The following is a 15,901-nucleotide window of genomic DNA, read 5'->3' as shown; positions in this document are numbered from 1 at the left end:
AATTACCTTAATACTAATTAAATTTGTTTAAAAATAATTGTTTGGATAAATACTCGCTTTTATTATATGTTTTAAAATCCTACTAATCAAAATTTTGCCTATTTATGGGGAATGTTTGATATAATTGGCAAATAAATAAATATACATACCTTTACTGGCTTGCTTCCTGTATAGTTGTTAGAGTTAACCGTGGTCCCTTTTGAAATAAAAACTTTGGCAGGAGTATACAAACTTTCGGTTCGTTTAGGAGTAATTGCGGACGGAATAATATCTTGACCTAATGTTCGCTGATACAAAAGAACATCTTCGAAAGGTTGATTTATTGACGGTCTCTTTTCTACCGTATTTAGCATTTGATTTGACATACTAGACATTACTTTATTAGTAACAGATTTCGATACATTATCGAGATTATGTGAACCCTCTCGTTGTCTAATTTCCTTATTAGGCGATGGCATATTTCGTGATTGTGAGGGCATTGATTGGTCAATCGAAGGTTGGCGTGAGCTAATGTGGCTAGCTGCCCGAGCATATCGATCGGTGGATGAGTCTCGACTAGGAGGCTTCTTATAGTGGTCAAAATAATCAATAGATAACTGTTGACCAGTTTCACAGAGGGGAGGTGGCCTTGTGGTTTTTCTTGCTTCTCCTAATATTTCTGTTTTTTGTGGTGACGTTCGATAAAATTGGGAAGGTTGAATAGACAATGTTTGTGTAAAATTTTGCTGATGAGATTTTAGTTGTTCGCTATAATGTGCTGTTGAGTTATTTGGCAATAAGTTAGTTCTGCGCTCAGAGTTATTGTACGTATAGCCATCCAATTGATCTGAATTAGCGTTCGAAATATAACTGTTGACAGAAGTATTGGTTTGATTTTGTCCAACTGCGATGTAATTTTTTCCCATTCTGTGGCTATATGGTGAAGTGCTATTTTCTTCATTCAAATTGTCAACTTGCATCTCATTGTTTGTAATAAAATTACGTTGAATATTTTCTTGATACTGCTTCAATTGTTCTTCATTGCCTTTGATTTGTGAAGGATAAATATGAGAAAAAGAACTGTTACTGAATTGACTTGGTTGATTAACTAAATGGGCAAAATCTGTTTGTGGCGTTACATGTAGTTTTTGTGGGGGTACAGAATTAGACAAAATATCTGATTGCTGTCGAAGAGACACATTGAGATCGTGTTCATTCAATTCTTTTAGTAAGAGTCCTTTTTTATTTGGTGATCTACTATTTTCATTATCAGGTAATGGAGAGCAGTTTCCCCTCAAATGGCCTAATTTAAAGTGATTTCGAGAAAACAGTTTTTGAAATCTGTCTAAAACTGATGGCTTAAAATCAGGAGCAAATTCACGCGCCATACTAACAGCGATTTCACAATCAATGCGGGCTTTATCAGCTGCAATGTCGGCATTTTGCGCTCTGTCAGATGCAGTTGAAGTACGTGAAATGGCAATATCAGACCTTTGCATCGCCATTTTTAACGACCTTTGTGCAGAATTTACAGCTATGTTGATGCGATCTCGGAACTTACGTGATCGCGCAAGAAACAAATGCTTCTTCTTTTGGCTTGTCATTAAAATATTATTCTTATATTTGCCTTCTTCAAATGAACCGTCTCGGAATGTAGTTACACCGTAGCCATGTTTCTTGTTATTATACCACTCTCCTTCGTATCTATTATTAATAAAAAAATATAACTATAATATCTTTACTGCATTTATATATACATATATAGAATAGCATAATAAAAATTTAAAAAGTGAACCGCATTTAGAAGAAATACAGATATACTATACTTGAAGTTATGTAGCGAATTGGATATTTGCATTTGAGGGGCTATACCAGTGTGACGCGATTGAATATTTCAAACTTCTTTGGACGTAATAAGGTATATTTTCAAGATTTTTTTTACAAAAATTTTGAAAACTATAGGAGTTATAAACTCTGTTCTGAGGTGCCAAAAAAAAGTGTCCCAACTGCTGGCGTGATTCCGGCCGAATGAGTAGTTGAAACAAAAAAACTTGAAAAGTTTATTAAACTTAAAGATATTTCCTATACAATGACCTACCATCTTTGAAAAATATCGAAAGTAACAAAATGGCATAATTTTGAAAAAAAAAATATTTTTTAGGTAAAAAATTTTCTTTTTTTTAATGCCAAATTGACAATTTTCAACCAATCAAAAGTCATTGTATAGTAAATGTATTCAACAATACTTAGTTTTAATTTGAGGCCCATCGGTTAATTTCTCGTTGAGTTATGACGCCAGCAATTTTAAAAAATGTCGTTTCGAGAAATATGTGTTTAAAGTTTCACTTACATATGTTTGCACCTCCGAGAGGTCGCTCTTTAGAACGCTGCAATCCAAATATATTCAAGATACGACCTTCCCAATTTCACAAGATATTTATGAAAATATAAGCTACCGAAGAAGCAAATATTTTTTTTTAAAGTGTCACACTGGTATAGCCCCTTAAGGAAGTTCATGTAAGTTGTCTTATTCTCACTCGATTCTTGATGGTACCGAGACTTCTGCAAACTTAATATTATAATGTTCTCTTATATCAAGCTTTAAATGTTGTGCACAATTTCTATAGTCTCGTAAAAAATAATTATCACAATGCAAAAATAAAATACGCAACTTGAGCAACGTACTTTAAGAAGACTGACTTTTAGCCACAAACGCCGAATTAGGTTTATTACATTATTTTAGTTCGTGTCAGCTAAAATTTTATTAAAAAAAATCTTCCTTTTAAAGTAAAGTTTAGTAAAGGAAGTGCGAGAGGATTATAATCGTATATGGTATATTACTATTAGATTAAGATCAACTTAATTAACTCAAATGATAAGTATATTAGACAGAATTAAATTAAATTTTGCGTATATGAGAAAAACATCAACTAGAGGATGGATGTTCACTATATTTGGGATATGAGGCTTAGACCCAAGTCTAGTCGTATTTCTTCTATATTCAGCGCATATTGACCGACATAAAAGGTTTACAGTAAGGATAAAAGTCGGAAGTAACACTATCGTGTATTTTGGGCAAGGGGAATGTTTGAATTAACGATTAGCATAAATTTAGCTATCATAACAAATATATATATAATTGTATATGGTCTACATGAGCTGTGGTAATTTGTATATCAATTTTATATCAATTTTATAAATTTTTTTTATACATTTTACACTTAATTTCCCTAAGATTGAGATATTGACGGATATATGCGGTATAGTGAGTATCCCAAGCTAAGTTTACAATTAATCCGATTTACCAATATTATAAATTTTTGGTAACACGATATACAATTGCCAGGAAAAAATACACGCAAACTTTCAATAGGATACCTCCCTAATATGCTACATAAAGTATAAAGTCGAACGGATTTTTTTAAATTCTTTATTAAGTAACTATATGGGGGCTAACACTACAAGTATTATTAGAAAGAGATGCTCTCTTTGTTATATTAACTCACAAATTGTCCGATATCTACGATATAGTAAATCTGAATTTAGAAATGTTTCATACGAGTATGGGGTATAGAGAAAGTGTTGACCCGATTTTACCCCTTTTTGGCATAAAGGTAAGTTGCTATAATAATACCCAACGGTTACCCTCCTCCCGCCCAACCGACGCGAGGGGCGCAATCCGCGAACGAGCGGAATTAGCCGAGTCATAAAAGGCAAGAGAGTTTTAAGCGTTGCGATCTTAAGCTGCTCAGCTACAGAAACAAAAATTTCAACAGCCAAAATTAAGAATTAAATTAAAGTTTATAATTTTACTTGTTAAGAGTAGATAAAATAATTTTTTTAATTGTAAAAAGTGAGTCTGTTAAATCAAATGTGCTGGAATGAAAATTGAAATCATGACATATACGACGGAATGGTTCGTTTAACTCAAAATTTTTTCTAGAAAATTTTAAAAGGAAGGGTCTAAACTGCCTGGTAGTGCGAGCGGGGACGTTAAAATTAATATCAGATAAGAGAGATGGGCTACAGACTGACCCATTCATGAGTTTTACAATAAATATTATACCAAGCATCTCCCTACGACTAGCGAGTGTCCGGAGATTTATAAGTTTTAAACGGTTAGTGTAAGGGGGAAGATTTAAACTGGAATCCCAATGCAAATGATTTAAGGCAAAAAGTAAGAATTGTTTTTGAACGGACTCTAACTTATCCGAATGGACTTGGTAACTAGGGTTCCACAGAAGCATACTCTAATATAGGCCTCACCAGAGATGTAAAAAGAATTTTTGTGGTAAGCGGATCTCTAAATTCTTTAGACCAACGTTTAACAAAACTAAGAGCGCCTTCAATTGTTCTTCATTGCCTTTGATTTGTGAAGGATAAATATGAGAAAAAGAACTGTTACTGAATTGACTTGGTTGATTAACTAAATGGGCAAAATCTGTTTGTGGCGTTACATGTAGTTTTTGTGGGGGTACAGAATTAGACAAAATATCTGATTGCTGTCGAAGAGACACATTGAGATCGTGTTCATTCAATTCTTTTAGTAAGAGTCCTTTTTTATTTGGTGATCTACTATTTTCATTATCAGGTAATGGAGAGCAGTTTCCCCTCAAATGGCCTAATTTAAAGTGATTTCGAGAAAACAGTTTTTGAAATCTGTCTAAAACTGATGGCTTAAAATCAGGAGCAAATTCACGCGCCATACTAACAGCGATTTCACAATCAATGCGGGCTTTATCAGCTGCAATGTCGGCATTTTGCGCTCTGTCAGATGCAGTTGAAGTACGTGAAATGGCAATATCAGACCTTTGCATCGCCATTTTTAACGACCTTTGTGCAGAATTTACAGCTATGTTGATGCGATCTCGGAACTTACGTGATCGCGCAAGAAACAAATGCTTCTTCTTTTGGCTTGTCATTAAAATATTATTCTTATATTTGCCTTCTTCAAATGAACCGTCTCGGAATGTAGTTACACCGTAGCCATGTTTCTTGTTATTATACCACTCTCCTTCGTATCTATTATTAATAAAAAAATATAACTATAATATCTTTACTGCATTTATATATACATATATAGAATAGCATAATAAAAATTTAAAAAGTGAACCGCATTTAGAAGAAATACAGATATACTATACTTGAAGTTATGTAGCGAATTGGATATTTGCATTTGAGGGGCTATACCAGTGTGACGCGATTGAATATTTCAAACTTCTTTGGACGTAATAAGGTATATTTTCAAGATTTTTTTTACAAAAATTTTGAAAACTATAGGAGTTATAAACTCTGTTCTGAGGTGCCAAAAAAAAGTGTCCCAACTGCTGGCGTGATTCCGGCCGAATGAGTAGTTGAAACAAAAAAACTTGAAAAGTTTATTAAACTTAAAGATATTTCCTATACAATGACCTACCATCTTTGAAAAATATCGAAAGTAACAAAATGGCATAATTTTGAAAAAAAAAATATTTTTTAGGTAAAAAATTTTCGTTTTTTTAATGCCAAATTGACAATTTTCAACCAATCAAAAGTCATTGTATAGTAAATGTATTCAACAATACTTAGTTTTAATTTGAGGCCCATCGGTTAATTTCTCGTTGAGTTATGACGCCAGCAATTTTAAAAAATGTCGTTTCGAGAAATATGTGTTTAAAGTTTCACTTACATATGTTTGCACCTCCGAGAGGTCGCTCTTTAGAACGCTGCAATCCAAATATATTCAAGATACGACCTTCCCAATTTCACAAGATATTTATGAAAATATAAGCTACCGAAGAAGCAAATATTTTTTTTTAAAGTGTCACACTGGTATAGCCCCTTAAGGAAGTTCATGTAAGTTGTCTTATTCTCACTCGATTCTTGATGGTACCGAGACTTCTGCAAACTTAATATTATAATGTTCTCTTATATCAAGCTTTAAATGTTGTGCACAATTTCTATAGTCTCGTAAAAAATAATTATCACAATGCAAAAATAAAATACGCAACTTGAGCAACGTACTTTAAGAAGACTGACTTTTAGCCACAAACGCCGAATTAGGTTTATTACATTATTTTAGTTCGTGTCAGCTAAAATTTTATTAAAAAAAATCTTCCTTTTAAAGTAAAGTTTAGTAAAGGAAGTGCGAGAGGATTATAATCGTATATGGTATATTACTATTAGATTAAGATCAACTTAATTAACTCAAATGATAAGTATATTAGACAGAATTAAATTAAATTTTGCGTATATGAGAAAAACATCAACTAGAGGATGGATGTTCACTATATTTGGGATATGAGGCTTAGACCCAAGTCTAGTCGTATTTCTTCTATATTCAGCGCATATTGACCGACATAAAAGGTTTACAGTAAGGATAAAAGTCGGAAGTAACACTATCGTGTATTTTGGGCAAGGGGAATGTTTGAATTAACGATTAGCATAAATTTAGCTATCATAACAAATATATATATAATTGTATATGGTCTACATGAGCTGTGGTAATTTGTATATCAATTTTATATCAATTTTATAAATTTTTTTTATACATTTTACACTTAATTTCCCTAAGATTGAGATATTGACGGATATATGCGGTATAGTGAGTATCCCAAGCTAAGTTTACAATTAATCCGATTTACCAATATTATAAATTTTTGGTAACACGATATACAATTGCCAGGAAAAAATACACGCAAACTTTCAATAGGATACCTCCCTAATATGCTACATAAAGTATAAAGTCGAACGGATTTTTTTAAATTCTTTATTAAGTAACTATATGGGGGCTAACACTACAAGTATTATTAGAAAGAGATGCTCTCTTTGTTATATTAACTCACAAATTGTCCGATATCTACGATATAGTAAATCTGAATTTAGAAATGTTTCATACGAGTATGGGGTATAGAGAAAGTGTTGACCCGATTTTACCCCTTTTTGGCATAAAGGTAAGTTGCTATAATAATACCCAACGGTTACCCTCCTCCCGCCCAACCGACGCGAGGGGCGCAATCCGCGAACGAGCGGAATTAGCCGAGTCATAAAAGGCAAGAGAGTTTTAAGCGTTGCGATCTTAAGCTGCTCAGCTACAGAAACAAAAATTTCAACAGCCAAAATTAAGAATTAAATTAAAGTTTATAATTTTACTTGTTAAGAGTAGATAAAATAATTTTTTTAATTGTAAAAAGTGAGTCTGTTAAATCAAATGTGCTGGAATGAAAATTGAAATCATGACATATACGACGGAATGGTTCGTTTAACTCAAAATTTTTTCTAGAAAATTTTAAAAGGAAGGGTCTAAACTGCCTGGTAGTGCGAGCGGGGACGTTAAAATTAATATCAGATAAGAGAGATGGGCTACAGACTGACCCATTCATGAGTTTTACAATAAATATTATACCAAGCATCTCCCTACGACTAGCGAGTGTCCGGAGATTTATAAGTTTTAAACGGTTAGTGTAAGGGGGAAGATTTAAACTGGAATCCCAATGCAAATGATTTAAGGCAAAAAGTAAGAATTGTTTTTGAACGGACTCTAACTTATCCGAATGGACTTGGTAACTAGGGTTCCACAGAAGCATACTCTAATATAGGCCTCACCAGAGATGTAAAAAGAATTTTTGTGGTAAGCGGATCTCTAAATTCTTTAGACCAACGTTTAACAAAACTAAGAGCGCCTTCAATTGTCCTTCATTGCCTTTGATTTGTGAAGGATAAATATGAGAAAAAGAACTGTTACTGAATTGACTTGGTTGATTAACTAAATGGGCAAAATCTGTTTGTGGCGTTACATGTAGTTTTTGTGGGGGTACAGAATTAGACAAAATATCTGATTGCTGTCGAAGAGACACATTGAGATCGTGTTCATTCAATTCTTTTAGTAAGAGTCCTTTTTTATTTGGTGATCTACTATTTTCATTATCAGGTAATGGAGAGCAGTTTCCCCTCAAATGGCCTAATTTAAAGTGATTTCGAGAAAACAGTTTTTGAAATCTGTCTAAAACTGATGGCTTAAAATCAGGAGCAAATTCACGCGCCATACTAACAGCGATTTCACAATCAATGCGGGCTTTATCAGCTGCAATGTCGGCATTTTGCGCTCTGTCAGATGCAGTTGAAGTACGTGAAATGGCAATATCAGACCTTTGCATCGCCATTTTTAACGACCTTTGTGCAGAATTTACAGCTATGTTGATGCGATCTCGGAACTTACGTGATCGCGCAAGAAACAAATGCTTCTTCTTTTGGCTTGTCATTAAAATATTATTCTTATATTTGCCTTCTTCAAATGAACCGTCTCGGAATGTAGTTACACCGTAGCCATGTTTCTTGTTATTATACCACTCTCCTTCGTATCTATTATTAATAAAAAAATATAACTATAATATCTTTACTGCATTTATATATACATATATAGAATAGCATAATAAAAATTTAAAAAGTGAACCGCATTTAGAAGAAATACAGATATACTATACTTGAAGTTATGTAGCGAATTGGATATTTGCATTTGAGGGGCTATACCAGTGTGACGCGATTGAATATTTCAAACTTCTTTGGACGTAATAAGGTATATTTTCAAGATTTTTTTTACAAAAATTTTGAAAACTATAGGAGTTATAAACTCTGTTCTGAGGTGCCAAAAAAAAGTGTCCCAACTGCTGGCGTGATTCCGGCCGAATGAGTAGTTGAAACAAAAAAACTTGAAAAGTTTATTAAACTTAAAGATACTTCCTATACAATGACCTACCATCTTTGAAAAATATCGAAAGTAACAAAATGGCATAATTTTGAAAAAAAAAATATTTTTTAGGTAAAAAATTTTCTTTTTTTTAATGCCAAATTGACAATTTTCAACCAATCAAAAGTCATTGTATAGTAAATGTATTCAACAATACTTAGTTTTAATTTGAGGCCCATCGGTTAATTTCTCGTTGAGTTATGACGCCAGCAATTTTAAAAAATGTCGTTTCGAGAAATATGTGTTTAAAGTTTCACTTACATATGTTTGCACCTCCGAGAGGTCGCTCTTTAGAACGCTGCAATCCAAATATATTCAAGATACGACCTTCCCAATTTCACAAGATATTTATGAAAATATAAGCTACCGAAGAAGCAAATATTTTTTTTTAAAGTGTCACACTGGTATAGCCCCTTAAGGAAGTTCATGTAAGTTGTCTTATTCTCACTCGATTCTTGATGGTACCGAGACTTCTGCAAACTTAATATTATAATGTTCTCTTATATCAAGCTTTAAATGTTGTGCACAATTTCTATAGTCTCGTAAAAAATAATTATCACAATGCAAAAATAAAATACGCAACTTGAGCAACGTACTTTAAGAAGACTGACTTTTAGCCACAAACGCCGAATTAGGTTTATTACATTATTTTAGTTCGTGTCAGCTAAAATTTTATTAAAAAAATCTTCCTTTTAAAGTAAAGTTTAGTAAAGGAAGTGCGAGAGGATTATAATCGTATATGGTATATTACTATTAGATTAAGATCAACTTAATTAACTCAAATGATAAGTATATTAGACAGAATTAAATTAAATTTTGCGTATATGAGAAAAACATCAACTAGAGGATGGATGTTCACTATATTTGGGATATGAGGCTTAGACCCAAGTCTAGTCGTATTTCTTCTATATTCAGCGCATATTGACCGACATAAAAGGTTTACAGTAAGGATAAAAGTCGGAAGTAACACTATCGTGTATTTTGGGCAAGGGGAATGTTTGAATTAACGATTAGCATAAATTTAGCTATCATAACAAATATATATATAATTGTATATGGTCTACATGAGCTGTGGTAATTTGTATATCAATTTTATATCAATTTTATAAATTTTTTTTATACATTTTACACTTAATTTCCCTAAGATTGAGATATTGACGGATATATGCGGTATAGTGAGTATCCCAAGCTAAGTTTACAATTAATCCGATTTACCAATATTATAAATTTTTGGTAACACGATATACAATTGCCAGGAAAAAATACACGCAAACTTTCAATAGGATACCTCCCTAATATGCTACATAAAGTATAAAGTCGAACGGATTTTTTTAAATTCTTTATTAAGTAACTATATGGGGGCTAACACTACAAGTATTATTAGAAAGAGATGCTCTCTTTGTTATATTAACTCACAAATTGTCCGATATCTACGATATAGTAAATCTGAATTTAGAAATGTTTCATACGAGTATGGGGTATAGAGAAAGTGTTGACCCGATTTTACCCCTTTTTGGCATAAAGGTAAGTTGCTATAATAATACCCAACGGTTACCCTCCTCCCGCCCAACCGACGCGAGGGGCGCAATCCGCGAACGAGCGGAATTAGCCGAGTCATAAAAGGCAAGAGAGTTTTAAGCGTTGCGATCTTAAGCTGCTCAGCTACAGAAACAAAAATTTCAACAGCCAAAATTAAGAATTAAATTAAAGTTTATAATTTTACTTGTTAAGAGTAGATAAAATAATTTTTTTAATTGTAAAAAGTGAGTCTGTTAAATCAAATGTGCTGGAATGAAAATTGAAATCATGACATATACGACGGAATGGTTCGTTTAACTCAAAATTTTTTCTAGAAAATTTTAAAAGGAAGGGTCTAAACTGCCTGGTAGTGTGAGCGGGGACGTTAAAATTAATATCAGATAAGAGAGATGGGCTACAGACTGACCCATTCATGAGTTTTACAATAAATATTATACCAAGCATCTCCCTACGACTAGCGAGTGTCCGGAGATTTATAAGTTTTAAACGGTTAGTGTAAGGGGGAAGATTTAAACTGGAATCCCAATGCAAATGATTTAAGGCAAAAAGTAAGAATTGTTTTTGAACGGACTCTAACTTATCCGAATGGACTTGGTAACTAGGGTTCCACAGAAGCATACTCTAATATAGGCCTCACCAGAGATGTAAAAAGAATTTTTGTGGTAAGCGGATCTCTAAATTCTTTAGACCAACGTTTAACAAAACTAAGAGCGCCTTCAATTGTCCTTCATTGCCTTTGATTTGTGAAGGATAAATATGAGAAAAAGAACTGTTACTGAATTGACTTGGTTGATTAACTAAATGGGCAAAATCTGTTTGTGGCGTTACATGTAGTTTTTGTGGGGGTACAGAATTAGACAAAATATCTGATTGCTGTCGAAGAGACACATTGAGATCGTGTTCATTCAATTCTTTTAGTAAGAGTCCTTTTTTATTTGGTGATCTACTATTTTCATTATCAGGTAATGGAGAGCAGTTTCCCCTCAAATGGCCTAATTTAAAGTGATTTCGAGAAAACAGTTTTTGAAATCTGTCTAAAACTGATGGCTTAAAATCAGGAGCAAATTCACGCGCCATACTAACAGCGATTTCACAATCAATGCGGGCTTTATCAGCTGCAATGTCGGCATTTTGCGCTCTGTCAGATGCAGTTGAAGTACGTGAAATGGCAATATCAGACCTTTGCATCGCCATTTTTAACGACCTTTGTGCAGAATTTACAGCTATGTTGATGCGATCTCGGAACTTACGTGATCGCGCAAGAAACAAATGCTTCTTCTTTTGGCTTGTCATTAAAATATTATTCTTATATTTGCCTTCTTCAAATGAACCGTCTCGGAATGTAGTTACACCGTAGCCATGTTTCTTGTTATTATACCACTCTCCTTCGTATCTATTATTAATAAAAAAATATAACTATAATATCTTTACTGCATTTATATATACATATATAGAATAGCATAATAAAAATTTAAAAAGTGAACCGCATTTAGAAGAAATACAGATATACTATACTTGAAGTTATGTAGCGAATTGGATATTTGCATTTGAGGGGCTATACCAGTGTGACGCGATTGAATATTTCAAACTTCTTTGGACGTAATAAGGTATATTTTCAAGATTTTTTTTACAAAAATTTTGAAAACTATAGGAGTTATAAACTCTGTTCTGAGGTGCCAAAAAAAAGTGTCCCAACTGCTGGCGTGATTCCGGCCGAATGAGTAGTTGAAACAAAAAAACTTGAAAAGTTTATTAAACTTAAAGATATTTCATATACAATGACCTACCATCTTTGAAAAATATCGAAAGTAACAAAATGGCATAATTTAAAAAAAAAAAATATTTTTTAGGTAAAAAATTTTCGTTTTTTTAATGCCAAATTGACAATTTTCAACCAATCAAAAGTCATTGTATAGTAAATGTATTCAACAATACTTAGTTTTAATTTGAGGCCCATCGGTTAATTTCTCGTTGAGTTATGACGCCAGCAATTTTAAAAAATGTCGTTTCGAGAAATATGTGTTTAAAGTTTCACTTACATATGTTTGCACCTCCGAGAGGTCGCTCTTTAGAACGCTGCAATCCAAATATATTCAAGATACGACCTTCCCAATTTCACAAGATATTTATGAAAATATAAGCTACCGAAGAAGCAAATATTTTTTTTTAAAGTGTCACACTGGTATAGCCCCTTAAGGAAGTTCATGTAAGTTGTCTTATTCTCACTCGATTCTTGATGGTACCGAGACTTCTGCAAACTTAATATTATAATGTTCTCTTATATCAAGCTTTAAATGTTGTGCACAATTTCTATAGTCTCGTAAAAAATAATTATCACAATGCAAAAATAAAATACGCAACTTGAGCAACGTACTTTAAGAAGACTGACTTTTAGCCACAAACGCCGAATTAGGTTTATTACATTATTTTAGTTCGTGTCAGCTAAAATTTTATTAAAAAAAATCTTCCTTTTAAAGTAAAGTTTAGTAAAGGAAGTGCGAGAGGATTATAATCGTATATGGTATATTACTATTAGATTAAGATCAACTTAATTAACTCAAATGATAAGTATATTAGACAGAATTAAATTAAATTTTGCGTATATGAGAAAAACATCAACTAGAGGATGGATGTTCACTATATTTGGGATATGAGGCTTAGACCCAAGTCTAGTCGTATTTCTTCTATATTCAGCGCATATTGACCGACATAAAAGGTTTACAGTAAGGATAAAAGTCGGAAGTAACACTATCGTGTATTTTGGGCAAGGGGAATGTTTGAATTAACGATTAGCATAAATTTAGCTATCATAACAAATATATATATAATTGTATATGGTCTACATGAGCTGTGGTAATTTGTATATCAATTTTATATCAATTTTATAAATTTTTTTTATACATTTTACACTTAATTTCCCTAAGATTGAGATATTGACGGATATATGCGGTATAGTGAGTATCCCAAGCTAAGTTTACAATTAATCCGATTTACCAATATTATAAATTTTTGGTAACACGATATACAATTGCCAGGAAAAAATACACGCAAACTTTCAATAGGATACCTCCCTAATATGCTACATAAAGTATAAAGTCGAACGGATTTTTTTAAATTCTTTATTAAGTTACTATATGGGGGCTAACACTACAAGTATTATTAGAAAGAGATGCTCTCTTTGTTATATTAACTCACAAATTGTCCGATATTTACGATATAGTAAATCTGAATTTAGAAATGTTTCATACGAGTATGGGGTATAGAGAAAGTGTTGACCCGATTTTACCCCTTTTTGGCATAAAGGTAAGTTGCTATAATAATACCCAACGGTTACCCTCCTCCCGCCCAACCGACGCGAGGGGCGCAATCCGCGAACGAGCGGAATTAGCCGAGTCATAAAAGGCAAGAGAGTTTTAAGCGTTGCGATCTTAAGCTGCTCAGCTACAGAAACAAAAATTTCAACAGCCAAAATTAAGAATTAAATTAAAGTTTATAATTTTACTTGTTAAGAGTAGATAAAATAATTTTTTTAATTGTAAAAAGTGAGTCTGTTAAATCAAATGTGCTGGAATGAAAATTGAAATCATGACATATACGACGGAATGGTTCGTTTAACTCAAAATTTTTTCTAGAAAATTTTAAAAGGAAGGGTCTAAACTGCCTGGTAGTGCGAGCGGGGACGTTAAAATTAATATCAGATAAGAGAGATGGGCTACAGACTGACCCATTCATGAGTTTTACAATAAATATTATACCAAGCATCTCCCTACGACTAGCGAGTGTCCGGAGATTTATAAGTTTTAAACGGTTAGTGTAAGGGGGAAGATTTAAACTGGAATCCCAATGCAAATGATTTAAGGCAAAAAGTAAGAATTGTTTTTGAACGGACTCTAACTTATCCGAATGGACTTGGTAACTAGGGTTCCACAGAAGCATACTCTAATATAGGCCTCACCAGAGATGTAAAAAGAATTTTTGTGGTAAGCGGATCTCTAAATTCTTTAGACCAACGTTTAACAAAACTAGGAGCGCCTTTAGCTTTAAAACCTGTGGAAACTACGTGAAGATTGAGTTTGGGGTCCATAGTTACTCCAAGATCAACAAAACTGCATACTTGCTCCAACCTAAAGTTTTGTATTGTGTATGAAGTTGGGTCTACAGATCTACGTGAAAAGCACTTTGTTTTACACCAAGAAACTAGGTTGTTTAAGTCTGTTTGCAACTGGCATCTTTCCTTGTTTGAAGTATACGTTTTAAAAAGTTTTACATCGTCAGCATATAATAAGACTTTTGAAAACTTAACAACAGATGATATGTCATTAATAAATAACAAGAACAGAATTGGACCAAGGTGGCTACCTTGTGGAACGCCTGAAGGAACATTGATTATGTCAGAAAAAGTATCGTTAAATAAGACTTGTTGAATTCTATTGCTAAGATAAGAAGCAACCCATTTTAGAAATATTGGTTGAAAACCAAGAAGATCAAGTTTATTCAAAAGAATTGAATGGTTTACTTTATCAAAAGCTTTACTGAAATCTGTGTATAAAACATCAGAATAAGACTTGTTGAATTCTATTGCTAAGATAAGAAGCAACCCATTTTAGAAATATTGGTTGAAAACCAAGAAGATCAAGTTTATTCAAAAGAATTGAATGGTTTACTTTATCAAAAGCTTTACTGAAATTTGTGTATATAACATCAGTATTCTTATTCTCCCTAAAGCCAGCTGATACATGTGATACAAATTCAAGCAAGTTAGTTATTGTAGATTTCCCTTTACGAAAACCGTGCTGAGAACAAGAAATTAGTGGAGAGATCCGGAAGGTTATGTCGTTTGTTATAATTGCTTCAAAAAGTTTAGGTACTGCAGACAACTTTGCTATTCCCCTGTAGTTTTCAATAGATGACCTAAATCCACTCTTATGTAAAGGAATTATAAATGACTTTTACCATATGGGTGGAAATAAGCCTTGCATAAGAGATGAGTTAAATAGTTTTGTTAGGGGTTGGTATATATATTTGGCACATTTCTTAAGAAAGCATGAGGGAATCATATCTGGGCCATAATTGTATGATTGTTCTAACATGTTCAACTGATATAAGACGTCTTCTTCGGAAATGGTAGGCGCGTTAATGACAGAAATCGGACATAACTTGTGGTAATGCGGAACATTTTTTGGAGATTTTGGAGAGTAATTGGACTTAAAGAATTCAGCGAACATATTAGAAATGGTGTGGTTGTCACTAGACATACTAGACTTATATTTCATAGCGGACGGAAAGTTAGAAATCCTGCGTTTGAAGTTGACGAAACCATAGAACAATTTTGGATTACGTATAATATTATTTTTTGCTTTATTTATATAATTACACTGGTTTACAGCAAAAATGTTCCATGAACGCCACTATCCAATTTGTATGTGAAATGGCTCGCTGATTTCGAAAATCGAGTTAATTTTTTTTTTATGGATACGTTTTTGAGATATTTGCAATTTACCGTTATTCGACCAAAAAAAAAGGTGTCTTCATTTAATCATGTATATCTCACTGACCAGTTGAGCAATCTTACTGCAAAGTATAGAAAATAAAAGTGAATGAAATTTCCTAAAAATATTGTCTACTTCATTTTTCCATAGGCCTTATAATTTCTGAGAA

The 15,901-nt window shown here is 32.9% G+C and overlaps 1 protein-coding gene across 6 annotated transcripts in view; it reads right to left on the bottom strand.

The window, feature by feature from the left end:
* The window catches only part of LOC105224287 (junctophilin-1), a 159,805-nt gene that overhangs the window by 41,542 nt on the left and 102,362 nt on the right, over window positions 1-15,901 (bottom strand). For 3 of the 6 annotated variants that reach the window (XM_049462441.1, XM_049462442.1, XM_049462443.1), the window contains exon 7: window positions 150-1,683. In XM_049462441.1, the coding sequence (XP_049318398.1) occupies window positions 150-1,683 (1,534 nt within the window). Of the gene's footprint in view, window positions 1-149; window positions 1,684-2,133; window positions 5,002-5,049; window positions 8,320-9,394; window positions 11,637-15,901 lie in introns of those variants that run through there. The other 3 variants (XM_049462447.1, XM_049462446.1, XM_049462445.1) reach the window with 3 other exon arrangements.

This window comes from Bactrocera dorsalis, chromosome 1, assembly GCF_023373825.1.
Source record: "Bactrocera dorsalis isolate Fly_Bdor chromosome 1, ASM2337382v1, whole genome shotgun sequence".
Taxonomy (NCBI): domain Eukaryota; kingdom Metazoa; phylum Arthropoda; class Insecta; order Diptera; family Tephritidae; genus Bactrocera; species Bactrocera dorsalis.
Note: the sequence above shows the minus strand (reverse complement) of the source record. Positions and strands in the feature narration are given on the sequence as shown.